At 55.3% G+C, this 26151-nt stretch overlaps 1 protein-coding gene across 1 annotated transcript; it reads right to left on the bottom strand.

Annotated features, from left to right (window-relative positions):
• Window positions 1-458: 458 nt before the first annotated feature.
• On the bottom strand, window positions 459-23809 carry LOC308348492 (plasmanylethanolamine desaturase 1). The gene is made up of 6 exons (XM_080812591.1): window positions 23588-23809; window positions 15467-15586; window positions 6719-6810; window positions 5387-5531; window positions 3845-4057; window positions 459-1858 (listed from the first exon to the last, which is right to left on the bottom strand). The coding sequence occupies exons 1-6, from the start codon at window positions 23709-23711 to the stop codon at window positions 1737-1739; spliced, it is 816 nt and encodes a 271-aa protein (XP_080668717.1). The 5' UTR covers window positions 23712-23809; the 3' UTR covers window positions 459-1736.
• Between the last annotated feature and the right edge of the window lie 2342 nt (window positions 23810-26151).

Raw genomic sequence — 26151 nt, 5'->3', positions numbered from 1 at the left:
CTAGCCCAGACTAGATACTGATTGTAATGTCTTTTATGTTCACTACTGAATCTCAGTGCCTAGCACATGGGAGGTGGCTTATAACGTCTTTTCAGTGGATAAATGAACAAGATACTCATTTGTCTAAAATGTCTAGTGTCTCCCAACTTCCTCAGCCGTGAGGCTCCATGTAATAAGTCCCTAAATTTCCAACCATATCTTCCACTTTCCCAATATTCACTCCAGTCCAGCCCACTGTCTTTTAAAAACCTCAAACTTGTTCCTGCCTCAGGGCCTTTGCACTTGCCATCCAGTCTGCTGGCCTCTTCCCCCAGCTGGCTCCATCTTCTCCCACAGGTCTCAGGTCAAATGTCCCTCCTTGGAGAGACCCTCCCTGACCACCCTGCCAAAGCTACCCCACCCTGCTTTTCCAATATGATACATTATTTTTTATTTTCTTCACAAATCACCATCTGAATGTACATGTGCATTTATTTATGTTTATTGTCTCCTCGGGAGGTCAACTCCACCAGGGTTAAGTCCTTGTCTGTTTGCTGATTGCTGTGTGCCCCAGTGTCCAGGTCAGAGCCCGGCACATGCCAAGAACTTGCTGAAGGAATTCACTAATAGGGATCTGCCTTCATCACTCTACCCTTGTGATCTCCTGCAGGAAGAACACTCCTCATCCAGCTGTGGGTCTCCTCCAAAAGTGTCTGGAGCAGAAGGCAACATTGATTCACTGTCTCAGGTGATGAAGCTCCCATTCTGAGCCCAAGATGGGAAGCGGGGAGCTAGGAATGGGATAAGGGTGGGGCCTTACCTTCCAGGATCCTTAACCATCCCCCTCCCCCACCAGCCAACCAGGAAACACGAGGCAGCCGAGGATAAGTAGACTCTTGCTGCTTTGTTATAAATATATTATATACATCCAAAACATGACATTAAAATATTACTCCGTGTTACAGAAAAGATATTAAGGCTTTCTATTATTTACATTAAACAAGCAAGCACCTTTAAAAAAAAAAAACAAAACAAACCAAAACAAAAAAGCCCCTTTCTTCCTTCTCGGACATCTCCCTAGCCAGAGGGGACTCTGTATCCCCTTCCCAAAGACCAGGACCCTTTGCAGGGGCTGCGCTCTGTGAACACATCCTCTGATTAGAGATATCAGCTCTGGCTGGAATCCCATGGGCAGCTGGGGAGGGGACACGGGGAGGAGGTCCAGGCTTGGGCAGGGGATTCCTGCCTCTTCTGGCTGGCTGCCCTCAGACGCTTGCTGCACTTGGGCCATCCTTGGGTGGACAGGCCAGGCCGAAGGTGGTGCCTGGGGTGGCTCCTAGACCGCTGGGGCAAACAAGACAGAGAAGACGGTTCCATGGCCCCAGTGCCAGCCACGCTGAAGGGCTGCCCAGTGAGGCGGGGGGCCTGGAGGAGTGCAGGGAGTGGGTGAGCTTCCCCTCTACCCAAGGAATGGCTGGCAGGGTGGAGCTCCTTTTTCTGCAGAGTCAGGCTTGGAGACAGAGCAGCTCAGGTGGCTGGGGAGGGGCCCAGGAAAGAAAATGAAAAATAAAAGGAAATGAAAAATCAGTGGCTCAAGTATTCTGTGTCACGAGGGGTGGGCTGGGGGGTGCCCGGGCCCAGCCCAGGAGGCGTCCTCTCCATCTGGAGGGGCCAGCACGAGGAGGCTGGAATTTGGCAGATGGCTTCGGTTTGGGGGGCTGGGGAAGGTTGGCAATAAGGTGGCAGGTTCGGAGGAGCTATTTGATCTTCTGGGCCCATTTCATGTCGTCTGCCCGAGGCTTCTCGCCGGTCAGGCCCTGGATGAGGTCCTCCAGGCGTCGCCAGAAGCCTATCTTCTCCAGAGGGTAGTTGAGCCAACCTGCGGTGGAAAGAGGGCACCGGGGGTTCAGTGGGAGAGCAGCAGTCGAGGAGTTGGAAGGGAAGTGCTGGCTTTGCCTGGGGCAGGAACACTTAAAGGAGTAAGTCTGCACAGGGCAGGGGACAAGGGCTGACCAAGGAGTCTGGGGATAGGGCCCTCCCACTAATGGGCTTCGGGGCTGCTCAGACATGCCTTTGTCCTCTCACTCATTCGCCTTCTTACCCTGTGCTTAGTATGTGCCAGGCACAGTGGCAGCGTTTCTTATCACTGGGCTCACCTGCCACCTCTTCCAGGAAGCCTTCCTTGACACATCACCCTCTTTTGTTTTGTTATAGCTTTTATGATAACCTGTAACCATTCTCACTAATTCACCACCTTCCCGTGTTGTTGGTTTTTCTCTGCAACTCCCAACTAGAGTGCCCTGCTCCACATGGCAGAAACCCCAGGTTTTTCCACTGGTGATCCCACTGGCGCAGAGTAGATGCTCCAGAAATACTGCTTACAATCCCACTTTCTATTACAGCACCCGCGCCGCCCCCAATCATGAGGTAGGTACTATTCATCCCATTTTCCAGATGTGAAGACTGGCTTGGAGTGGAGTCTCCCGAGTGGGTGGCCAAACCAGGATGGATCCTAGGCCTGGCTGAGCAGTGACCTGATCTCCTCAACAGCCTAAATTCTGACCCCTCCCCCTGCCCTTAAAGAACATGACTTTCAGACATGCAAAAAAATATTTCTTGTGGTTCTCCGCTCTGCCTCCAGAAAGGCAATGCCCCTGCTCCCTGTGCAAACCAGGAGCTGTGCCTGATCTGGGCCCTCTGACGGACCAAGCACCTGGTGCCTGCCACAGTGCCATTCACAGCTCAGCTGGGGAAGGTGGCACATGAGGAGGGGGCTGTGGGCCCCATCCTGTGGGGAAGAAAAAGGACAGCCAGTGAGGTCTGTGAGACTCATAAGGGCGCACATAGAAGAGCCGAAGAGTTGAGCCAATGCCAGCCTGACTTGCTCTGCCACACCTAAGTCGGATGCCAGCTGGCCCCAGCAAACTGGCTCCGTTTACCTTTGGTACCAGTCCGTGAACAACCAGTGGCATGTGGGTCTCCTGACTGTTCCTCAGCCACACCAGGCATGTTCCTGCCTCAGGGCCTTTGCACTTGCTATTCCCTTTGTCTAAACTAGTCTGTCCTGACTTGGCTGCAAGGTGCCTCTCACACTTGTTTTCGGATTCCTCACCTCCTTCTACGAACAGCTACTTCTGCTTCCTCACTCCATAACTCTCTGCCCTTCACCTTGCTCTGCCCCCTCCATGGAGGGGCATTTCCTCCCGATGCCCTTCGCTCCAGCCACATGAACCACCTTTTGCCGTTCCTCAAACCAACCAGGCATGTGCGTTTCTCTTTCAGGCACTTTGCACCTGCTGCTCCCCGTGGCTCGGCGCGCTCTTCCTTCAGATCTGCATTGTGCTCTCCCTCAGCTCAAATGTCACCTTCCAGGGAGGCCCTCACCACCTTCTCTCAAGGGTGAAGGCCCCCATTTCCTTCTCCTACCCTTGGCTTTGTTCTGCTCCAGAGCAGTTGGCATGGTTAAATGTATTACTTACGTACGGTCTGGCAAGTCCCCTACGAGAATGGGAACGCCAACAAGGCAGGGATTTGTGCCCGTGTCTGTTTAGTGCTGTGTTCTAAGCCCAGGACAGTGTGGGGCACACAGTGGGTGCTCAGCAAGTATCTGCCGGCTGGCTGGCTGGAATCCCAGCCCACGAGGTGGGAGTGGGGAGTGGGGAAGGTTGGCTCCCTTGCACTGCCGTGTCCTCTGCACCTAGACTGCTCGGCACATCGTAGGTCTGTGCGTGCTGTAAGAGCAAGTTCCTGCCAGACAAGGATTCCAGCACCTCCTCCTGTGACCTCTGCCCTACTGACCCCGAGGGTGGAGCCACAGCAGGGAGGGGGTGGGGATGGCCTATTCCAGGTCACCCCACAGCCGCACCTGTGGTGATGCAGAAGTAGGTCTCGTGGGGGGAGACGTGGTGGATGCGGTGGTGTTTGCGTGGCAGGATGATGTGCCAGTCCTGCAGGAGGGTGACCCAGCGTGGCAGCCCAAAGTACGTGTGGGACCACTTGTGGATCTGGTTGGTGAAGGTGCCGAAGATGATCAGGCAGAAGACGAAGCACTCCCAGGGGTACTGCGGCTCCAGGGTTTCTGCAGGGTGGGGAGAAGTGGGTGCACACAGGGCCATAGGGTGGTCACAGGGCGGGGCCACCACCAGCCTGGCCCTCACCGCTTGCCCTGAGGCAGCTCCCTGGCCTCCCCGCCCCCGCCCCCTCCCCCCCCCCCCCCCCCCCCCGTCCCCGCCAATGATCTCAGGCAAGTTCAGACTCCCCTCTGGGCCTCAGTCTTCTCTTCCATTCAGTGGGCAGATAATGGAGTCAGTGGATGAAAAAATTACAGATGTGGGCTCTGGAGTCAGGCAGAGCCGGCTTCAGGTCCGTGCTCTGACATTTCTTGGCTATATGAGCTTGGGTCAGTGCCTCTGCCTCTTTGAGTCTCAACCTTGTCATCAGTAAAATGGGAATAAGTCTTTGTTCAGGTTCCCTAGAAGCAGAGCCTGAGACAAGGGTTCATGTGCTCAGAATTTATATGAGGAGGAATGGAAGAGGCGTCCTCTGTTCAGAAAAACACCTGAGGGGGTAAGGGAAGCGGGGGGAGAGCTAAGCAATGATGGGGTTAGGGGAGTCTTGTCTCAGCCTGATCCTGGGGGGCAGCTCTGGAGGGTTAATGGCTTCATAGAGTTGGTCCCACCCAGAGGTGAGAGGGCTGGTCTTCTGTAGGTTTTTCCTGTCACTTTAGGCTTAGGCTTTAGACGCATCCCAAGGGGACAGGTGGGACCTGCTCTGGCAGTTCTCAGAAGGGACAGCTGGGAGCAGCCACCACTCATGGCAACTGGGGGATGGGCACCTGCCTGTGTAAGAGGCTATGGGCAGGCACTGCAGTGGCCACTGTACCACAGAAACTCCTCACATCTACCCACAGAGGGAGGGGCTGCTCCAAGGATTCACAAGGGGTCAAGTTGTTAGAACAAGACCTGGCACAGGGAAAAGTACTTACCACTCCCCCCCGCCCGCCCACCTGACATAACCGCAGCTCAGAGATGAAAGTGACTTTCTTTCTTCCCCAAAACAGGCAGGGAGAGATCAGAACTCAGAACTTCCTGAGTTCACAGCCTGTATTCTACTTACTAAGCCAGGGCAGCCAAGCCAGCGGCCCTCAGGGCCTGGCAGGCCATGCCCAGGAGCAAGGTGGGCCAGGGGTCGGGCAGCAGGGGGTCATGGGGACCATCTAAAGATGGAGGCCACAGCTCCTGCCCCGTGAAGCCAAATGGGAACAAGGACCCAGGATGGCCAGAGCAGATTGTCCAAGAGAAGCTGGGAACACAGATTTTTATATACTCCAGTTTTACAGGATGGTAACTAAAAGTGTTTTCTAAGGTTGCGAGGGGACTCGAGCCCTACCGCCGGTGGGTGCACTCACCGGGGCTCTGGGTGCGGAACTTGTAGGCCATGTTCAGCAGGGGCAGCAGGGTCACCAGGCAGTTGTCGCCGTTGGTCTCGATGAAGTCGTGTCGGGTGATGGCTGTGGGGTCGATGTGATGCTCTCGGAAGGGTCGAATGAAAGCCTGGGGTGGGGTGGGGGCCAGAGAAGGGACAGATGGGACCAGTTGGCCTGTGGCGGCCAGCCCCTCTCCACCACCTCCTGTGCACACCAGACTCAGGCTCGCCTCCTGGCCTTTGGGATGCCAGAACATTCCACCATGCTGCCCACACGGAGCCCATCCGGCCTTCAGGGTCCAGGCCTAAACAGCTTTGGCAGAAGACAGTCCTAATGACTTGGCCAGGACCTCAGGATGGTACTGCCCCCTGAGGGCCTCAGTCCCGCACTCAGGGGTGGGAGGTGAGTTGCAGACGATCTCCACCCTTCTTCCCCATTCTGATACAGCTGAGGACGCCTCTCACAGTGGCAGGCAGGCCTCCCTCTTTTTCTCCCCCACGGCCATGCTCCTCCTGGTAACCGTCTCCCCATCTTCCTCTTGTATTGGTACATCCTGTTCCGATGGGGCTGACTAACCAACCAAATAACTAACTAACTAACCCCCTAGTTAAAGGTGAGCACGCGATCCTGGCCCGGCCAATCAGAGCATTTCTCCACCACAGTGCAGGACAGGGATGGGCATGTGACCTCTGCTGGGGCAGTGGGAGGGAGCCATGGGACTTTGGCTCTAACTGTGGGAAAGGAGAGTTCTCCTTCCACCGACAGGGCCGAGCTGGTAGGATGAAGGTAAAGCCTAGGTGACAATGAAGCCAACAGAGAGTAAAGCGGAGGGAGACGTGGAGAGAGAAAGAATCATGAGAACATGGTATGGCCGGACTGCTGGGTTTGTCCTACTGGACCTGGCAACGCTTTACCTTGGTTCAACTCTACTGTTCAGTTACATGAATCGCGACCTTTGGTTATGCCAGCTTGTACCGGACTTTGTCACAACCAAAGGAATCTGACAGAAGGTTAAGTTCAATTAGACGAACAGTTAGGGACACCAGGGCTAGCAAAGGAGAACAAGACGTGGCCCCCAAATTCAGGGGGTTCAAAGCTTTCTGACTATTTCAGGCTTCATGCTTTTGCTTCCAGAAAATCCCAGGGGGTTTTCTAGTCTGTTCTCGTCCCAGAGGAAGGGCATGGGGTCAGGCTGGAATGATGGTTTCTATCTTTCAAACAGGGAAATGGGAGGCTCCGAGAGGGAGGGGGCTCGCCCAAGGACAGACAGCCCAACCCCCTGCTAGGCGGCAGGGCTGGGTCAACGGTACGTACCTTCCCCACGATGGGCAGCTCCACGGAGCCCCAAGTATCAGCTCCCCAGTGCACCAGGCCAGACAAGAAGTCAGCAATGAGAGCTCCTGCAACTGTGGACAAGAGGAGAGTGAGGTGGGGGTGGGGGACCCCGAGGGACAGTCCTGCCCTCCACCCCACAGTAGGGAGCCCCTCGTTCATTCACTCGCCTGCTTGCTCACTCACTCATTTGTTATGGGGGGTGATGTCCCTTCTCTACTTGGGTTGCGTTTTTCCCTCTGAATGGAGCCTTAGGTGTAACACTCCTGTCCCTTTACTTGCTCTGCCCAGGGGATATGTGGAGACTCATTTGCTTGGTGAGTCTGGAGGACGTAAACTGGGCATAAGCAGATCAACTCAACTTTTCCCGTTAGGAGCTGACGGCGCGCTTCTCTCTGGCCCCCAGGCACTACAGAGGGAAGCCTGCTCTGTTCCAGTGCTGCCAGTGACTAGACGGAAGTATCCTTCTGGGGTCTGGTGTCGGGAAACACCTCAAGTGTAGACGGGAGCCACGCCTTCCTCCCCAACCTGGCTTTTATCACAATAAATGCCACGATTTGGTCTCTGGCAGCCTTTTCCCTGACTTTGTTCTCAGTGTGTTCGGAACTGGACTGGGATTCCCTCAAAGACCCCAACACCGTTCACTCACTCGAGGGCTCAGTATAATACAGAGGTTAAGAGCTGTCAGATCTGGACTTAAATCCTAGCTGTCTCTCACTAGCTGTGTGATGTTGGGCATGATACTGAACCTCTCTGTGTCCTAGTTTCCTCTAGATCGATGGGAATGGTCATCACAAAAAACACAGCGGCTGCCATTTATTGAGCACTTTCGGTGCCAGACACAAGCGCTTTGCGTGCTTGATCTCAGTGGAGTCCCACAGTCTGTTCCAAGTTGGTACCATCCTCACGCTCTCCTTACAGAGGCGGAAACGGGAGGCCTGGAGAACAGGAGGGACTAGGCAGAGGCCACAAAGATGGCAAGCGGCACATCGGGGCTCGTAACCTGTCCTGAGGTCCAAATCTACTTCCCCTGCACACGGGGGTTAACTGAGGCAGGTTGGCCCACTGCCTGTACAAGGGAGCACCCCAGTGCCATCCCCCATCACTCTCCCCAGGTGTGGCGCGGCACACTCCTTCACTTCCTCCAGGGCTTTGTCAAACATCTGCAGGAGACACCTGATCTGAAATTACCACCACCCCCAGCTTCCAGCATCTTCTGTCTCCTTTCTTTCTCTCCAAGCACCTATCCTCTGTCTGCTCATGGTCTCCCTCGCTCAAGAATGTCAACTCCACAAAGGCAGGGGTTTTAGACTTGAATTGTTTATGGCTTCGTCCCACTTCCTGGCCCTTAGTAGGGGGTTCAGTAAACATTCCTGGAATGAATCAGTGCAAACCACTAACTACAGATCAATCGTTCTTCGATCATTTTGTCTATCAAGCACCATTTGGTGAGGACCTACTGTGTGCTAAGCTCTAGAGCCAGGGACGCAGCAGACACCAAGCTCACTGTCCCCTGGAGCAGGGCGATAGGAGGGGGTGGGGGTCCGCTGTGAACCATGCAGGCCACGAATGCAGTTTCGAGTGGCGGTACAAACCCTTCCCCTCCTCCTCCCCAGGCTGGTTCTTCCTGTGAAATCTTCTGAGACACACCAGGAACCTTTTAGGGGTTCTCTGAGTTCTGCTGGGGTTCTCACCTCCTTGGTGACAGGGGACCAGGGCCTTGGGACACTGTGGAGGCTGCAGAAAAACCCCTAGGTGCCGTCCAGGCTGGGCAGTCCTACTCCTTGGTGACACTTGGGCTAGGAGAGTGGGGAAGGCTGGGGAGACTAAAGCCAAGGGCTTCTTCTTCTTCTTCTTTTTTTTTTTTCCTTTAAAATTTTATTTAGGGCTAGGGGCGCCTGGGTGGCTCAATTGTTAAGTGTCTGCCTTTGGCTCAGGTCATGATCCCAGAATCCTGGGATCAAGCCCCGCATTGGGCTCTTTGCTCAGCGGGAAGCCTGCTTCTCCCTCTCCCACTCCCTGTGCTTGTGTTCCCTCTCTTGCTGTCTCTCTCTCTGTGTCAAATAAATAAATAAAATCTTAAAAAAGAGAAAAAAAGACTTTATTTAGGGCCGCCTGGGTGGCTCAGGCAGTTAAGTGACTGCCTTCAGCTCAGGTCATGACCCCTGGGTTTTGCTCCTTGCTCGGCAGGGAGTCTGCCTCCCCCTCCCCCTCTGCCCCTCCCACCGCCCCACTTGTGCTCTCTCTCTCAAATAAATAAAATCTTTATTTATTTTTAAATTTCATTCATTTATTTGAGAGTGAGCGAGAGAGAGCACAGGTGGTGGCGGGGGGGGGGGGCGGAGGCAGGAGGAGAAGGAGAAGCAGACTCCCTGCTGAGCACGGAGCAGGACTCGTGGCTCGATTCTAGGACTCTAGGATCATGGCCTGAGCTAAGGGCAGTCGCTTCACCGACTGAGCCACCCAGGCGGCCCCAAGCCAAGGGCTTCTGCCCTTGCTGCTCCCCTATGTCATAGCTGCTCCCCTATGTCATACTCCATCTCTCCCTGAAGATCCCCAGCGGGGGGAGGGGGGCTAGTCCTCCTCGGCTCGGGGCAAACATCACCCCAGACCCCTAGCTAAAGCCACCCTCCCAGGCAGGTGCTGGGTCACATCGCCCTGCTTTATCTGTCACGGCACATCCTTTTTCCTGCTGAGCCGTATTCCACTGTTGGGAGGCGCCATGGGGCGTTTTTAGCTGCTGGACGTCTGGGTGGTTTCTAGGTGCAGATTCTAGGAGTCGAGGCTGTGAACATTCACACGCAAGCCTGTGGGCAGACACATGCCTGCACTGCCTCGGGGGTCAAGATGCCAGCTACATATTTGTTCTCACTCAACATTTATGGAGCACTTGCAGGTGCCAGGCCCTGTGCCAGCACCTTAAATGTTTTTATCTCTCTTAATCCCTAAACTGGACCAAGGCTAGTCCTAAGCCGGTTACACATCTTATCTCCTTAATCGTCGTAAGCATTTAATCCTTACAGATGACAAGAATGATAATAATGAAAATAAGAGAAAAACAGTATTTATGATAGTTGACTACCACTTACGGAGCTCTCCCTGTGTGCCAGGCCCTGCATCAAAGATGTTAAAAATGGGGGTGCCTGGGTGGCTCAGTGGGTTAAGCATCTGCCTTTGGCTCAGGTCATGATCTCAGGGTCCTGGGATCGAGCCCCACATCGGGCTCTCTGCTCAGCGGGGAGTCTGCTCCCTCTCCCTCTGCTCCTCCCCACTGCATGTACGCGCGCTCTCTCGTTCCCATAGAGGGACATCCTATGAGATACCAGGGCTCCTCAAAACTGTTAAGGTCACCAAAAACGAGGAAAGTCTGAGAAACTGTCACAGCCGAGAGGGGCCTAAAGGAACATGATAAATAAATGTGAGTGGAATGCTAGATGGGATCCTGGAACAGAAAAAGGTCACACTGGGTCGAAACTAAGGAGATCAGAATAAACTATGGACTTTAATCCATTTGACAGACAGAGATCACAAGTAGGCAGAGAGGCAGGCAGAGAGAGAAGAGGAAGCAGGCTCCCTGCTGAGCAGAGAGCCCGATTCGGGGCTTGATCCCAGGACCCTGGGATCATGACCTGAGCCGAAGGCAGAGGCTTTAACCCACTGAGCCACCCAGGGGCCCCAATAATTCATAATAAATGTATCCGTACTGGTATCTTGACTGTAACAAATGTGGACACTAATGTAAAATATAAGATGTTAACAGTAAGGGCAACTGGGGGCAGGGGGTGTGTGGGAACTCTACGTACTCCCTGCTCATTTTCTGTAAATCTTAAACTTTTAGTAAATAAAGTCTGTTTTTGAAAAACTGCATCATCTTAGTTCATGTCCACAACGATGGGGCCCAACACATCTTGACTTTTCCAGACTCGGAGGGGAAGGGCAGTTGGGGCTGCACGTGAGTAGCCAGGGACGATCGTGAGGGCAGTTCCCAGTGATGCCGAGCCTTCACATTCAGGTCTGAGAAATGGGGACGTTAATAGCACTTACTTTCCTTAAGCACAATCAGTTGATGAACTGGGCTGATGCTCGTAAAGTCAGTCCCCGGGACACGGTTAACGCTCCCAGGAGTGGCCCTAGTTAGTAGCTCAGGTGTTACCCCCCCTCCCCAGGCCTCAGTCTTGTCATCTGTCAAATGACCAGCACCGGGCCTTTGCAGGCTCCCAAGCAGGGAGGGATGGGTGCTTTGGACAGATGTCAGGAATTATTTTTGGAGAGGAGCACACCCTATCCTTAGGCTCTGTGAGCCCCAGGCCTGTGCAAGAAGCTGTTTCGAGAGCAGTGACTCCAGGACTCCTGGCCTGCTGCCTGAAGAGGCTGTGACGGGGGCAGGGGTGGCAGAGCAAACACACAGGGCGTCTTTGTCCCAGTGGAGGAGGCAGTAGCTGGAGCTGGCTCATCCTGGGGGGAGCTTGGGGCTGGTCAGCACCCCATGTGCAGGACACTGGAATAGGGTACAGGACTCATTCTGGGCTACCCTGACCCACCGGGTGGGGCCTTCATGTGGCCACAGGTCAGCCAGCTGTGCCTTGTTAGTCCCCTCCGATTTCAAGGCCTGGCGTGGAGACAGGGAGAGCCGCTAAGACAGATGTGGCCACGCCTAGGTGGCTCAGTTGGTTAAGTGTCTGCCTTTGGCTCAGGTCATGATCCCGCGTCCTGGGATCCAGCCTGCATCAGCCTCCTTGCTCAGCAGGGAGCCTGCTTCTCCCTCTGCCTGCCACTCCCCTGCCCGCTCTCTCTCCCGCTGACAAATAAATAAAATCTTAAAAAAAAAAAAAAAGAAAGAAAAAAGAAAAAAGCCATCAGCTGAAGGCAGGCTGCTCCACAGGGGCCTGGGCCAAATCCCGGCTTCATCACCTTTTACCAGGTTTCAGCTTGACTCCTCACCTGACCTGAGACCAGGTAACCTCTGACTTCAACACCAGTCTTTGCATTCACTGTGTTCCCTTGCCTAGAACGCCCTCCCCTCTACTAGTCCGCCAGAAACTCCTACTCACTCCTCAAGGGCCAGCTCTCTAGCGCCCACGCTCAGCAAACAGCTCAAGGCTCCCAGGGACGTTCATTTGTTCACGCTTCTGCTGAGAACAATACTGTCCTTGTCAAGGTCACTGATGGCCTCCATGTGGCCGAATCCGGTGGTCCCCTCGCTGCCCCATCCTGCTGGTTTGCTCCGCGGCCGCTCCTAGTGGACCCCCAAATCTTCTGGAGACACATTCTCCTCCTGCCCTCTGTAATCCCGCCCACCCCTTGGCTGGCTCTTCTTCCTCCCCTGCCAGCGTGGAGGCACCAGGGGCTTGGGCCTCTTCTCGGCCTGTACCAGCCCCTGGGGGCACTCCGCCAGCATCTGAGCTTCAGACACCTCTTCTACTGCGAGGACCCCCAGATTTCTATCCCTGGCCGCCTTCCTGGACTCCAGACTCAGATTTCCAACTTTGTGCTTGGTACCTCGCCCGGGCTCTCAGGCAGGCAGCTCAAGCATCTCCCCCCCAGCTGCCTCTTCCCACCTTTGTTAATGGCCACCTCGTCCCTTCCATCCAAGCCTGAGAATTGCCATGGACAGGCCCTCCTCGCCTCCGCCACGGAGCTGACGGGGCACTCTGGCTGCTCACCTTGCACGGCTTGCCAGAAATCTGATGGTTTTTCACCACCTCCACTGCCCTACCTGGTCTGGCCCACCATGCTCGCCTCTCTCCAGTCCTCCCGCCCCCATCCATCCTCCCTGCAGCTCATCAGTGGCCCCTCGTGGCCCACAGAACAAAACTCCGAGTCCAGACCACAGTCAGTCCTGCTGTCTACACCCCCCTCCTCACACCTCTCTGAGCTGCCACCAACTACTTTTCCTCGGATCAGCCTTCTCCAGCCACATTGGCTTCCTGTCGGTTCCCTGGACACACACCAGCCTCTGGGCCTTTGCACCTGCTGTTCCCTGTAACCCCCCCTCCCCCAGATATCTGTCTAATCTCTTCCCTCACCTCCTTCAGGTGTCCCAGCAAATGCCACTTTTCCAGAAAGGCCTTCCCTGCCTGTTCTCTTATCTTCATTTTGCTTCCCAGCATTGCATCATCGGTCCGTGTTTATTAACTGGGCACCTTTTCATGCTTCCGCCTCTCCTGGTTTCCAGGGCCTGCCAGGGGCACTAGAGCCTCTGGGGAGATAGCGCTGGGCCAGAGGTAGGCTCTGCAGACTGGCATGGTGCCTGGCCTCCTGCGTGTTAACACACAAATCAGGGTGGCTACTTAAATCGATTAGGGACTGTGCAAACATCATTATCAGGAGATTGTCTGCTCTTATCGCCCAGAGGCAAAGGTGTGGGATGGGGGAACTGGTGTCACCTGTGGTGACTGGACAGCCAGAGAGCTCCTGAGGGACTGGAAGCTCTGATCCCAACCAGGGAAAGGAGGTGGTGACCTGCCTGGGACACACACCAGGGCTCTGACATGTTCTCCTCCAGGTGCTACCGCAGGCTGGATGGCCCTGCTGGGAGAGGCTGTGGCTTGAGAGCCGGGCATGTCTGGGCAAATGACCTCAGACTCCGAGGCTGCCCTGGGGAGGGCCAACTGGCAAGTCACCCAGCGTCTCAGAGAATTGAGTTAAAAGCGCCCAGTGTGCGGCTCGGCGCACAGTAGGCCCTTGGGAAATATCCACTGCCGAGCACAGTGGTACGTCGGGGGCCGCCTCCCCACCTCTGCTCTGTCACCGGTCCCTCGGCAGCTACACACAGCTGCACTTCAGCCTCGGGACAGCCCGAGGAGGCAGGTACCCCGAGCAGCCCCAGCACAGAAATGTTGAAAACAAGGCTCAGAGATGCAAGCACACCCACCCAAAGCCCCACAGCCACAGGGCAGGAGAGCTGGGACTGGAACCCAGGGCCTGCTCGTAACCACCCCCAGATGGGGCAACAGGGCTCACGCCGGCCACATTCCTGCCCCTGAATGCAGTGCTTGGAGGCAGACAGGCTGCAGCGGAGGTCCCTCTCACCCTGGGGCAAACGGGACACCTGTGGCTCCCGAGGGGGGCCCAGGCTCCCCGGCACCGGATGGGTTAACTCCCTCTCCCCCAGCTGGCCCAGCCCCCGCACAGGCCCACCCTACTGCACACCCAGATGGCTCCCTTAGCCAGCCTGAGCACTATTGGCTTAGGCGGCCAGAGTGTTTTTAATGAGATTGCAGGAGCTGAACACTTGGGGAGGGCCAGGAGGACAGACCAAGGGCACAGCTGCCCCCTCTGCCTGGGCGCCTGGGGCAGGGAAGGGAAGGAGAGCCTGAGCTCGAGGGCAGAGGGGAGGCCAGTGCACAGACAGGAAGGAAAGGAGTCCCCCCAGGACATGGGAGTGGAGACAGTGAGTGAAGAACTAGGTTATGCTTCTGGCTTGAGGTGTGACGCCGGCTGGCCCTTCTCTGGGCCTCAGTTTGCTCGTCTGGAAAATGACGACAAGTGTGGCATCTGACTCCCCAGCTGTGGACAGGGGAGGCCTGACCGGTGGGAAACACGGGCAGGTTCTGTAAGTTGCGGCTTCCTCATTCCTTTGTTCCCTGATTCAGTAAGTATTTATCGAGTACCTACTGTGTGCCAGGCCTCCTGCTTGGGGCTGAGCCTGCAGCAGTGAACACACAAGAATGTCCGCTCTTAAGGATCTGAGATTTGAGTGGAGGGAGACGGGTACTGAGCAAATAAATACACTGTATAATGGAGTAGGTCGAGGGGATGGTGTATGGTAGGGCTTCTATTTTTGAAGGGTAATCAGGGAGAGCTTCCCTGAGGAGGTGACCTCTGAGTAGAGACCTGGATGAGGAAGTGAACCAGGTAGGTGTCTGTGGGAAGAGAGTTCCAGGCATAGGAACAGCATGTGCAAAGGCCCTGAGATATGAGTATGTCCAAAAATGCATGGTGGAGACACAATGAGGTGACCTGTGTGGAGGGAGCTGGATGCCCTGGAGAAGAGTGGAGGGAGATGGTGTCTGAGGAGGAACTGGGGCCAGGCGGTACTGAGGAGTCGGTGTTTTCTTCTACGTATACAGAGAACGGGGGGTGTAGCGTGACTTTACCGAGGATCTAATGGGATCCTTCTGGCTACCAGTGAGTATGGACAGTGGCGGCAAAGGGGAAGGCTGGGGACCAGGGAAGAGGCTCCCACAAAAGTTCAGGCAGGACAGGCCAGTGGCTGGACCAGAGCGAGGACAGTGGAGGTGGAAGGTAACGTTTGGATTCTGGGTACATTTTGAAAATAGAGCCAAGGGGCGCCTGGGTGGCTCAGTCAGTGAAGCGTCTTCCTTCAGCTTAGGTTGTGATCTCGGGGTCGTGGAATCAAGCCCCGCATTGGGCTCCCTGCTCAGTGGGGAGCCTGCTTCCCCACTCCTGCTTCCCACTCGTGCTCTCTTTCACTCTCTCGCTCTCAAATAAATAAAATCATTAAAAGTAAGAAAGGAAGGAAGGAAGGAAGGAAGGAGAGCCAAGGGCATTTGCTCCATGTGGAACGGAAGACAAAGAGAGGAACTGAGGCCGATGCCCAGGGTTTTGGCCCAAGTAAGAGGAGGAATGGAGGTGTCACCGAGACAGAGGTGGGGTTCCCATGGCATGTGATTGGTTCACATGTGCACACAGGCATGCGCACAGCAGGTGGGTCCCTGACCCCTGGGGAACGCGAGGCGGGCAGAGAGAGGGACCCGGGGCACTCACCGACGCCCAGCATGACAAGGGGCGTGTGCTCCCATCGGGCCAGCAGCAGCAGGTGGACCAAGTTGTGGGCGATGAGGCTGAAGCACAGGACCACGCAGCACCACTCCTGGAAGCGCTTGCCTGCAGGGACAGGAGGAGGCCGGGGGTGAGCGCAGGCTGGGCTGCAAAGGCCACGGGGCTGTGGACCGAAGCCAGGCAGAGCCAGACCTGTATGAGCTCTCCTGCCACGGTCACAGAGCCTGATGCGCCAAGCACAGGCTGAACGTAGGCGCTGCCGTGAAGAAAAGATTTCCCAGATGAGGTCACTGAGGCTCAGAGAAGGGGAAGAGTCTGCCCAAGGCACCGGCCCACAAAGCTGGCCTTGCACAGGCCAATTCTTTGGCGGACGGGACCAGAACTTGTCTCCTGGGCCCTTGTGGGCTCTCCATGGAGACGCTCCGGGGAACTTTAATGAGCTTTTTCTGACATCATGGCATTACTTGTCCCCTTTTGTACATAATTACTTGGAGGTGGAGGCCACCAACACCTTTTAACCCCAGAGGATCAGATCCTGCCCGACGTCCACCAAGCAGGGGTCCAACGAGTCACAGATTTAGGAGAAATGGGCCTGGTTATCACTTCTAGGGCTCCTGCTGGGAACAGGGGGGTCTGGGAGCATGACACAGGAGAGGAGGGGCCAGGCACGTGACATGGAGTAAGGTGGGCTGCGTGGGGGCCATGGAGTGCGGCCCCTATGCCCTTTGTGAAGGAGGGTCACTAAGGGGCAGCCTCCTGCCGGGTGGGAGTATGGGCCCAGAGTGCCCGAGCTCCTAATTCCCAAGAGAAGCCAGAAATGAGGACCTGGGTGTGCAATCTTTTTAAATTTCCTGCCACATATTTTTAAAAGGCATGTGAGCTCAGACAAGCGATTCACTCACTGCAGCCCCGTCTGTGGTGTCTTTTGGGGGGGGGGGTCTCAACACTGCAAGTGGCCAAAGCCCGGGGGATCAGCCAAATTAATTTGGTCCGCAGCATCCTTGCAGCCAGCAAAAAATGCCAGGGCGGCTGTCTATATGTGGATACGGAGGCTGTCAGGACATACTGTTGAATGCAAGAAAGCCAAGGGCTAACCAGCAGCCCTTTATGCAAGAAAAGAAAAAGCTACCTCACCAAGACTGGCTTTCACTTACTCCCCTTGGGATTTTGTATTTGTGAATGCACTCCCCTATTAAAAATCTTTCGTAATTGTAAATTAAAATTAAAAAAAAATAAAAGGAAAGGAAAACATTGTGTGGGCGGTGCAGACAGTGCTCTAGGACCCCCGGGGATATTGTTTTCCCAGGCGGCTGGTCCCAAGGGCATGGAAGACCCTTAATGATAATAATTTTCTTATCATCAGTGTTTAACATCTACTAAGCAGTTGCCCTGTGCCAGGTACCTGCTGAGGTGATGCCATTTTGCAGATGAGAGATCAGAGGGTCAGAGTGGTCCCAAGGAAGGAATGTAAGACTGTCCAGCTAGTCAGCTACCGACTAGGACCCTACGGCCGGGCAGGTCCTTGTGAGTGATTAACAACCGAAGGGGACACGGCGGCAGCGGGGCGGGGGGGGGGGGGTGTTCCTCCTGTGTCGGTCCTCTCTTAATGCTTGCTATTTCCTTCACTCCCTTCTGACCTGGAGAGACTCTGGCAATGCCCTTGCAGACCTTGGTCTGGAGCCTCCACCTCCAGGAGGCTATCCATGATGCTTCCTCTGACTCTTGGACTCTCCCAGCATAGGGCTGCCCCTATGACATCCACCCTCCCCGACCCGAATGTGAACTCAGGAAGCCCAGGACCGTGTCTGGCTTGCTCACCAGGGCCCTGGCACACAGCTGATACTCACTAAATGCCGGTGGAATGAACAAATATCTAAAAAGAATCTTAGAGGACAACGGCCAGGCTTTGTCTCTGGGTGCCCCTCACCGAAGCACCTTAGAAGAAAATATCAGGCATTCCACTGCTCCTGAGAGGGAAATAGGCTTGGAGAGAGAGAAGGGCCTTGACCAGGCCATACAAAAGCAGGCTGAGCCCTGGGCCAGAATCAGAACAGCAGCTCTCCCCTCACCCTGTGAAAAGACCGAGGGTCAGAGAGGAGAAGGAACATGCCCTGGGTGGCATCCCCTTGGCCCCCCTCTCGTACAGATGAGAACACCGAGGCCCAGCGAGGGCGAGGACCCGACAGCAGTCCCACAGCGGCAGCAGTAGCCTGGAACCTCTCGCATCCCACTTCTTAGTGGCTATTTCCCTTGGGCCACATGACCCTGTTGCTCCAGCAGCCCCTACCTGGGGTCACTGTAATCTGGCCCAGCATGGCCTTCCCCTTTCTGGTTCCTGTTTGTGGCCCGGGCCCGGGACTCGGAAGCAGAAGTCCGCAGGGGGCAGGTGGAAGGGGTAAGGAAAAGGGGATTCTTCAAAGCCGGCCTGCCTGCCCGCCCCCCAGACTGCAGGGACAGCCACACAGTGGAGTACCAGGAACAATGGCCGACACACGCCGAGGCTTAGCACAGCTGGGGTGCCAGGGCAGCCCACGTTAGAGATGCCTCAGACCAGTGCCCTCCAGCATATTCTGCTCTTGGCTTAAAAGAAAGAAAAAAAAAAAGCTACTTTAAGAAACAAAAATCAGCTACAATTCCTGATTTCCTGCTTCCCTTGAGAACACAAGGCTCTGGGCACCCCAGGCCTGAGCAGCAGGGGCTGCCCACCCCCATCAGATGGGGGCAAGAGCTCCTGGTTCGGCCCAGTCTCCTCTTTCCTGTGGCTTCCTATTGGGCGGCTTCCTTTGGGGGCCTTTTTGACCCGGAGGCCCAGTCACTCCCTCAAGTCTCAGTGCTTCCAGGGATGAGCTATGTAATCTCACCTCCCAGGTGAGGAAACTGAGGCTCAGTGGGTTAAAATGAAGAGCTGGGTTTGGATCCTGGGCTTGTCAATGGGACACACATTAGCCTGGATGTTCGGAGCTCTCCGGGTTCTAAAGAGCGCCCAGCTCTCTCCCTGTGTCTTGGAGAATGTCCCTGAAATCTGATTAGTCCCCAGCTAAATGCCATCCATCTCTGGCCTCTAGAATCCGGAGACTCCCCAGCCTAAGGGCTTCCACTTTGATCCATAAAGAATACATCTATGGGGCGCCTGGGTGGCTCAGTGGGTTAAAGCCTCTGCCTTCGGCTCGGGTCATGATCCCAGGGTCCTGGGATCGAGCCCCACGTTGGGCTCTCTGCTCAGTGGGAAGCCTGCTTCTCTCTCTCTCTGCCTGCCTCTCCGCCTGCCTCTCCGCCTACTTGTGTTCTCTGCAAATAAATACACTAAAAAAAAAAAAAAAAAAGAATACATCTATAACACTAAGTGGCCTTCACTGAGCACCATGCCCGTGACGGTGCCTCGGACAAGCTCGGCCAGCCCTCACCATACCCTTTGGGCTGGGGACCATCTGCCCTGTCTTACAGAGGGAGAAATGAGGCCCGAGAGGTTAAAGGACTGGTCCAAAGTCACAGCACGGACAGCCAGCGTGGCAGGGTCTGCGAGGCAAGGGGGTCTAAGTAGCATCACTATACAGATGGGCAGACTGAGGTCCAGGGGGAGAGAAAGGCTTTGGTTAGGACCCAAGTGCTCAGGCCACCTCTGGCAGAGTGCTGGGCCCTGTTTTCCTGAGTCAGCCCCTGGCCTGGCCAGGGTCCACGATCTGGGCTCCGAGTTATGGCACTGAATGCCTGTTGGCCTGTTGCATGTGGTGGCTGTGGATGGCTGGGAGGAGCAGGGGAGGCCAGGCGCCAGGCCTCGGCCATCTTTGCTTTCCTGGGGGCAGGCCTCAGCGGCCAAGGGCTTGGCATCAGGCCCGACTCTCCTTGTTTCAGTCAGACAAGCCCTGAATAACTTGTGCTTCTGATGGCCCTTGGCATCGGGAAGGTGGGGGGACAGAAGGTAGAGAAAAGGCAGGAACCGGAGAGAGACAGAGGAAGAGACAGAGGCCAACAGATGCGAGAGAACAGGAATCAGAGACACAGAGAAATGAGAAGCGGGGAGACGGGAAGAGAGGAAAAACAGAGACGTGGAGAGATTATAGGGAGACAGAGGAAAAAGACAAAGAGCATAGCCAGAGAGGAGAGACAAAGAAATGGAAGAAGAACGAGACTGAGGGAGAGAGAGAGAAAACTCAGCCCAGAGTGGCAGGGACCAGGCTTGGCCTGGGAAGGGGCCCCAGGTCTCTGGCTTCAATCAGGCCCATTTTGGGGGGACTGAATCTTTGCCCTGACCCCAAGCTAAGAGATGCTGTATCCCCCAGGGCCAGAAGTACGTGTAGTTAGCCACGGTGGTTGGAACAGTAGGCTCCTGTGACCCCAAGGGCCCACCCCTGGAGCCTGGAGCCCCTGAGATGTGGCACACACACAACCAGGTTTCAGTGGGTACCTGCTGGGAAGCTGTGCGAAGCCTTATCCCCAGGCTTGCCCATAAGGCCTGCCAAACCGGCCAGGTCCTTCGCAAATCCTGGCACAGGGCAGGCTGCTGCGTGAACCCTGAGCCCGGAGTGCAGTGGGCTAGGGGACCCTCCATGACTCCCAGGACTCGCAGGACCAGGTCCCCACTTCTTGGCCAGACACTCGGGGCCCACAGGATAGGGCTGTCCCGCCACCCCGTGCCGCCCCAGTCAGACTACTCACAGTTCCCCGCAGATACCAGGCCCACTAGCTCTGCCGCTGGCCCTGCACACATGCTGCTCCACTGACCTGGAACACTGGGCCCCTCCTGCACACCCACCCTGGGCTGGCTCCCTTCCACAGTGAAGATTAAGAACACGGAACCTAGAACATCCCCTTCCTTCCATCAGTGTTCTGGTTCTGGCCCCGCTGCTGACTGGCTGTGTGACTGTGGGCAAGGCTCTCCTCTTTGCTAAGCTTCAGGAAACGTCTTCAGGATGGACAGGGGACCCATGAAGTGCCAGGCAAATCAAACACAAGCAGTCCTGGCCTTGCTGACCCTGCCCTCTGGGAGGGGCAGAGGCAGGCTTGATCCCACACAGGACAAACATTAGGAAGAACATATGTAGGGGCTGGGCTATGAGGAGGCTACAGGAGGTGGGGGGGGGGGTGGGAAGCCTCGGTTTCCTCCCCTAAAAACTGCAGTTAGCACTGAGGGGACACCTGAGACAGTTGTAGTGAGGATGAAACGAGATCACATGAAGGAAACGTCTAGCACGAGCAGTGCTAAAGAAATGTCGATTATATTAATTGCCTTATTTATTACTGCCAACTGTCACGATGCCAGTCCACCTCTGGCCCCAAGAATATCAAGAATTCAGTCCTGGAACCCAGAAGCTTCTCCTACTCTTTCCTCGCTCTTTTTTCCCCAGCCCATGGGACTCCTTGGCGTTCTTCAAACACTCTGGGCATACTCCCACCTCAGGGCCTTTGCATTTGCTGGGTCCTTGGTCTGGACCAATCCCTCCTCAAATATCTTCAGGCCTCCCTCCCCTCATGTCTGTGTTCAAATATGACTCATTCAGTGAAGCCTTAACTGCCCCCTCTCTAAATTGTTACTGCCCCCAACAACATTTCACTTCCCCCTTTCCTGCTATATAATTGCTCCATAATGCTTGCCACCACTGGGCAAGGGAGCGCTTCTCCTTATTTACTGGGCTTAGTAAAATGCCAGTTCTATTTTTCCTGTCTTTTTCACTACTTTGCCCTCAGGGCCTAGAATGGAGACCGGGACAAAGATGCTCCATACGTATCGAGTCTGGTCCCTCTTTTTTTTTCTTTTTTTTTTTAAAAGATTTTATTTATTCATTTGACACAGAGAGAGAGATCACAAATAGGCAGAGAGGCAGGCAGAGAGAGAGAGGGAAGCAGGCTCCCCGCTGAGCAGAGAGCCCGATGCGGGGCTCGATCCCAGGACCCTGAGATCATGACCTGAGCCGAAGGCAGAGGCTTAACCCACTGAGCCACCCAGGCGCCCCAAGTCTGGTTCCTCATTTCGTAAGTCAGGTCCAGAGAAGGTCAAGGTACTTCTGCAAGGCCACACAGGAAAGGAACAGAGACAGAGGGAGGGAGATCTATGAAATTTGGAGAAACCAGTCTGACCAGTCTCCTGCTTCTCCACTCCCCACTCTTCACCACCTGGCCTCCTTCCAGCGCTGAGTCAAGAGAAGAAAAGGCCTTTACTGAAGATTTGGGGGCATCTGGAGGCTTGTCTGTACTCTCGGAGCCCTGCATGGCTGTGCTTCAGAGGGTGAAGGGCATTTGGGGAAATCAGAGCCAGACGAAGATGCAATCATCAGGGGAGTGGAGAACGGAGCAGTCTCTTGGGGGAGCTCCGAATCCCTGAGTGTGATCTGGCTGAAAGTGGGTAGGGTTTACTCAGGTGGGCAGAGCTGGACACCAAGGGAAGAGGCCTTTGAATCCTTACCCTGAGTCTCAGATGGTGAGTCTGAGGACAAGAGAGGTGCAACCCCTTACTTGAAGACTCACAGGAAACACCAGCCTATTGGGGCAGCAATAGGGAGCACCTACTGTATGCCAGGCACTGCATCAAAGTGGATGATCTCATTTCCTCTTCTCCCAAACACTGAGGAACGGGCTAACTTTACTTTATGTCCATTTTGGAGATGAGAAAACTGAGGCTCAGAGAGGGAATGTGGCTTGGCCCGGGTCACACAGTAAGAAGCAGTCAGGATGCCAAGCCCAGACTGTCCCAGGGAGTGCAGGAGGTTTTAGGTCCATAGGCTAGATGCTTTGGGAGCAAGCTAAAGAAACTACAGTATCATGTGCCAGGTACCCAAGTCACTAAAACAAACAAACAAACAAAAACACAACCACACCCAGAGCAAGGAATTGCAAGTCCAGAAAGGGCCTCTGGTGACCTAGGACTCAACAAGAAAGCAAATGCCCCAAGGTCACACAGCCAGGGAGGACGGCAGAGATGATATGCAAACTCCGGCCAGTCATGGTAGAAAGCCAAAGGTGGTAGTGGAACCATGCCCACCCCAGGCAAGGGCTGTGCATGGTGACTGTCCCCTGGCAAAAGATGTCAGAAGGTTTGACAAAGCTTGGTGTGATGGCGACATCGGGGGCGGAGGGGCCTCCTGCGGCTCCCAGTCACCTGACTCTGGAGTTCTCCAGGGCACTTCCTTAACCCCTGGGGGCAGGGGGCCCAGGCAGTGAGATTCCCTGGGCTCTACTGGAAGTCAGAGAAGGGTGGTGGAGCCGGTGCTTGCTGGAGCATAAACGGTAGGCACAGCGGGAAGGAGCCAGGGCAGAACAGGCGCTAAGGGTCTCTAAACTGTCGTGGGGTTTGAAGAATGGAGGGGGCTGATAGCAATGGGAAAGGGGCAAGGGCTGGACTTGGGGCTTGCAGATGGGAGGAGCTTAAACTGGAAGACTTACAGTGCCCTCACCACTCGGGATACCGGGATACCGGAATAGAGTGAGAGCGGAGGCTCCTCTCTGCTGGGGGAGGGGGCGGTCTGTGGCCACTGAAGCTCTAACCAGAATAGGGCTTGGGGGAAGGGCGGCGTCTGGGGCGCTAGGTAGCGGGGAGTCCCTAAGTTGCGGTTCCTAGAGCAGAGAGGCTGACGTGCCCAGATTTGGTGGGTGAGGTCACTGTTTGCCGCCCAGGCCCTGTCTGGGGCACAGATGGGGTCCTAGGGTGTGAATTCCGGATCTGAGGAACCTGGGATGGGATGTGACTTATAAGAGGCCGGGGGGGAGGGCGGGTAGAGGGAGTGGCAGTGCAGGCAGCTGACGGGCTGCCTAGGATGGGGGTCCCCAAGTCTAGGGGCGCTCTTTGCAGCCGCGGATGCTTTGAGGCTAGGATCCGGATCTGGGGGTCCGATGGGAGCTCTGTATGTGGCCCAGGGAGCTGATATGGCAGTTCCTTGATAGAGGGATTGTCTGTGCATCTAGAAAGCCCCGTGCCTGGAGCTCTGCCTGGAGCTTGGAAGGGGCCCTGGGGTGGAGTCCCGGACTTGGGGACACTATGTGCAAGTTTAGGAGCCAAGGCTGGAGTTCTACATCAGGGCCTGAGGCTGGGGTTCCGATCTGGGGAGCCCGGGGTCGCTGTCCGCAGCCCGGGCTGGTGACTGCAGGCCCAGAGGGGGGGCCCGGAGGTCTTACCTGGAGAATAGAGCGCGGCCAGTTCGCGGGCCCCGGCGTGCTGCGCGCCCCAGCGCCGGCAATACGCCGCCTCATCCTCGTCGAGCTCCGGCTGCTGACCCGGCCCGTCCTCGGCGCCCGCCATGGCCACTCGCCCGGCCCGCCCGGTGCGCTCTGCTAGCAGCGGCGGCGGCGGCGGCGGCAGGGCCGCGGAACCGCGGCGAGATCACGCCGCCCAATGACCGCTCAGCGCCGGGCGCGGCGGAGGCGCCGGCGGGGGCCTCGCCCGGCCGCGCGTCACAGCCAATCGGGGACCTCGCCGGGGCCGCGGTGGCCAATCAGCGGCTTCCGAGCCGCAGCCAACCGCGGCGCTCGGGAGGCAGGAGCGCAGCTGGGCGCAGCTGGGCACGGAAGCGTGGGGCGGTGGCGCGTCCCTCCCCGCAGCGATCCGCCCCCGGCCGGGGCCTCTCGCCTGTCCCGCGGAAACAGCGGGCGCGGCGGCACCCTCGTCGCGCTCGGTTTACCGGCCTGTGCAATGGGCCGAGGTCGTGCGCCGCCGGACCCAGAAACAGGCGTTTCTTCAGCACGCACTGTCAAGCGGCTCCTGTGTGCAAGGAGCGCGAGTGGGGGCCGCTGGGCCGGGGTCAGGGAGCCCGCGCTTGGTGGACACTTCGAGCAGGGCTCCCTGGCTGGGGCCCTCTCCGCCTGGGCTAGCTTCTCGAGCCCTACCGCGTGCAGAGGTGACAAGGACCGTGCGTACACCTACTGTCCGCCAGCAGGTGTTGAGCGCCCGGGGAGGAGAGCCGTCGTCGAGCCTGACCCCCAGGACCTGCTGTTCTCCCGAGGGAGAGCACAGTAAACGGATGAGAATGACCTTAAGCGTCCCTATAAGATTTGGTGAGCGCTTAGTATCTGTTAGACGCCGGGCCAAGAGCTCGTCAACAGCCTTTCATTGACTCCTAATAACCAGTGATGTTGCCTCCTCAGAGTCCCCTCCTGACTTCCCTGCTCAAAGTTGCTCCCTCCTCCAGTCACTGTGACATCATCAAGTTTTGTCTTCACAGCGCTTGTCATGGGCAATGAACTTGCAGTTCATGTGCCACCCACCAGAAAACCAGTTCCCGAGGGCCAGGGTTTGCTTTGTTCACAGCCGAATCCCCATGTCTGGATCGGCATAGGGCACGTGGTGGAAGCTCAGTAAATGCTTGCTGAGTGAATTAAGGCTCAGCCCAATGCTTTCATTCAAATCCTTTGCCCATTGAAGAATTGGATTATTTGCCTTTTTATTGTTGAGTTGTAAGAGTTCTTTATGTATTCTGGACACTGGACTCTTATCAGATACATGATTTGCAAGTATTGTTTCTCATTTTGTTTGTTGTGTTTTCACTGCTTGCATAATGTCTTTTGGTGCACAAAAATGTTTTTACTTTTATTTATTTATTTATTTAAATTTTTTAAAAAAGATTTTATTTATTTGACAGACAGAGATCACAAGCAGGCAGAGAGAGAGGAGGAAGCAGGCTCACTGCCGAGCAGAGAGCCCGATACAGGGCTCGATCCCAGAACCCCGGGATCACGACCGGAGCTGCAGGCAGAGTCTTTAACCCACTGAGCCACCCAGGTGCCCCATGTTTTTACTTTTAAAAAAATGTTTTTACTTTCAATGAAGTCCAGTTTCTGTGTTTTTTCTTTCTGTGTGCCCTGGGTGTTATATTTCCATATTCTTTTTTTTTTTTTTTACAACGTCATCATATTCCATTGTGTGGCTGGACCATAATTCATTTAACTAGTTGCCTATTGAATGGACCTTGGAATGGAATGGAATGCCTATTGCTTCTGTCTTTAGATGTTGTCAACTATTTATGCAATGTCACTGTTGCATGTGAAGGTAGATCAAGATGACACACTCTTGAACTGGGATCACTGTGATAAAGATAAATGTCTTTATCATTTTAGCAGATATAGAACAACCATCATTAGGTAGGTGGATACTGGGATTAGAATCACATGCTAGGGTGCCTGGGTGGCTCAGTGGGTTAAGCCTCTGCCTTCAGTTCAGGTCATGATCTCAGGGTCCTGGGATGGAGCCCCACATTGGGCTCCCTGCCCAGCGGGGAGCCTGCTTTCCCCCTCTCTGCCTGCCTCTCTGCCTATTTGTGATCCCTCTCTCTGTCAAATAAATAAATATATTTAAAAGAAAAAAGAATCACATGCTAATTTATACTCCCACAGCTGTGTTCAAGAGAGCTTGTTTCCCACAGCCTTGCCGACAGAGTGGGGCTTTTTACGTCAGATTAAAGATTCAGCCCTTCAGTTACACTAAGCACATTTCAATAGTCACCTGTGGCAGGTGGCAAGCAAATTGGACAGTACAGATGTAGAACATGTCCATCATCACAGAAAATTCTGTCGGGCAGTTCTAGTAAAGAGTTGTGCAGTTACCTTGACTGTGCATTTTAATAGGGTGTCTCCGGCTGCCTGCAAGGAATGGACTCCGGGACGGTGCAGAGGCAAGACACCAGGAAGAGGTGACCACGATGGCTCAGGTAGGAGTGGATGCAGGGTCAGAGCAGTGTGATTGTGGA

Source organism: Martes martes, assembly GCF_963455335.1.
Source record: "Martes martes genome assembly, chromosome: 9".
NCBI lineage: Eukaryota > Metazoa > Chordata > Mammalia > Carnivora > Mustelidae > Martes > Martes martes.
The sequence above is the reverse complement of the archived record's forward strand: the minus strand, read 5'-3'. Positions and strand labels throughout refer to the sequence as shown.

Coding starts and splice junctions, on each gene's coding strand:
- LOC308348492 (XM_080812591.1), bottom strand. CDS start 23,711: ATGGCGGGCGCCGAGGACGGGCCGGGTCAGCAGCCGGAGCTCGACGAG. Junction 15,587..23,587: donor GGCCGCGCTCTATTCTCCAG/GTAAGACCTCCG, acceptor CTGTCCCTGCAG/GCAAGCGCTTCCAGGAGTGG. Junction 6,811..15,466: donor CCTTGTCATGCTGGGCGTCG/GTGAGTGCCCCG, acceptor TCTTGTCCACAG/TTGCAGGAGCTCTCATTGCT.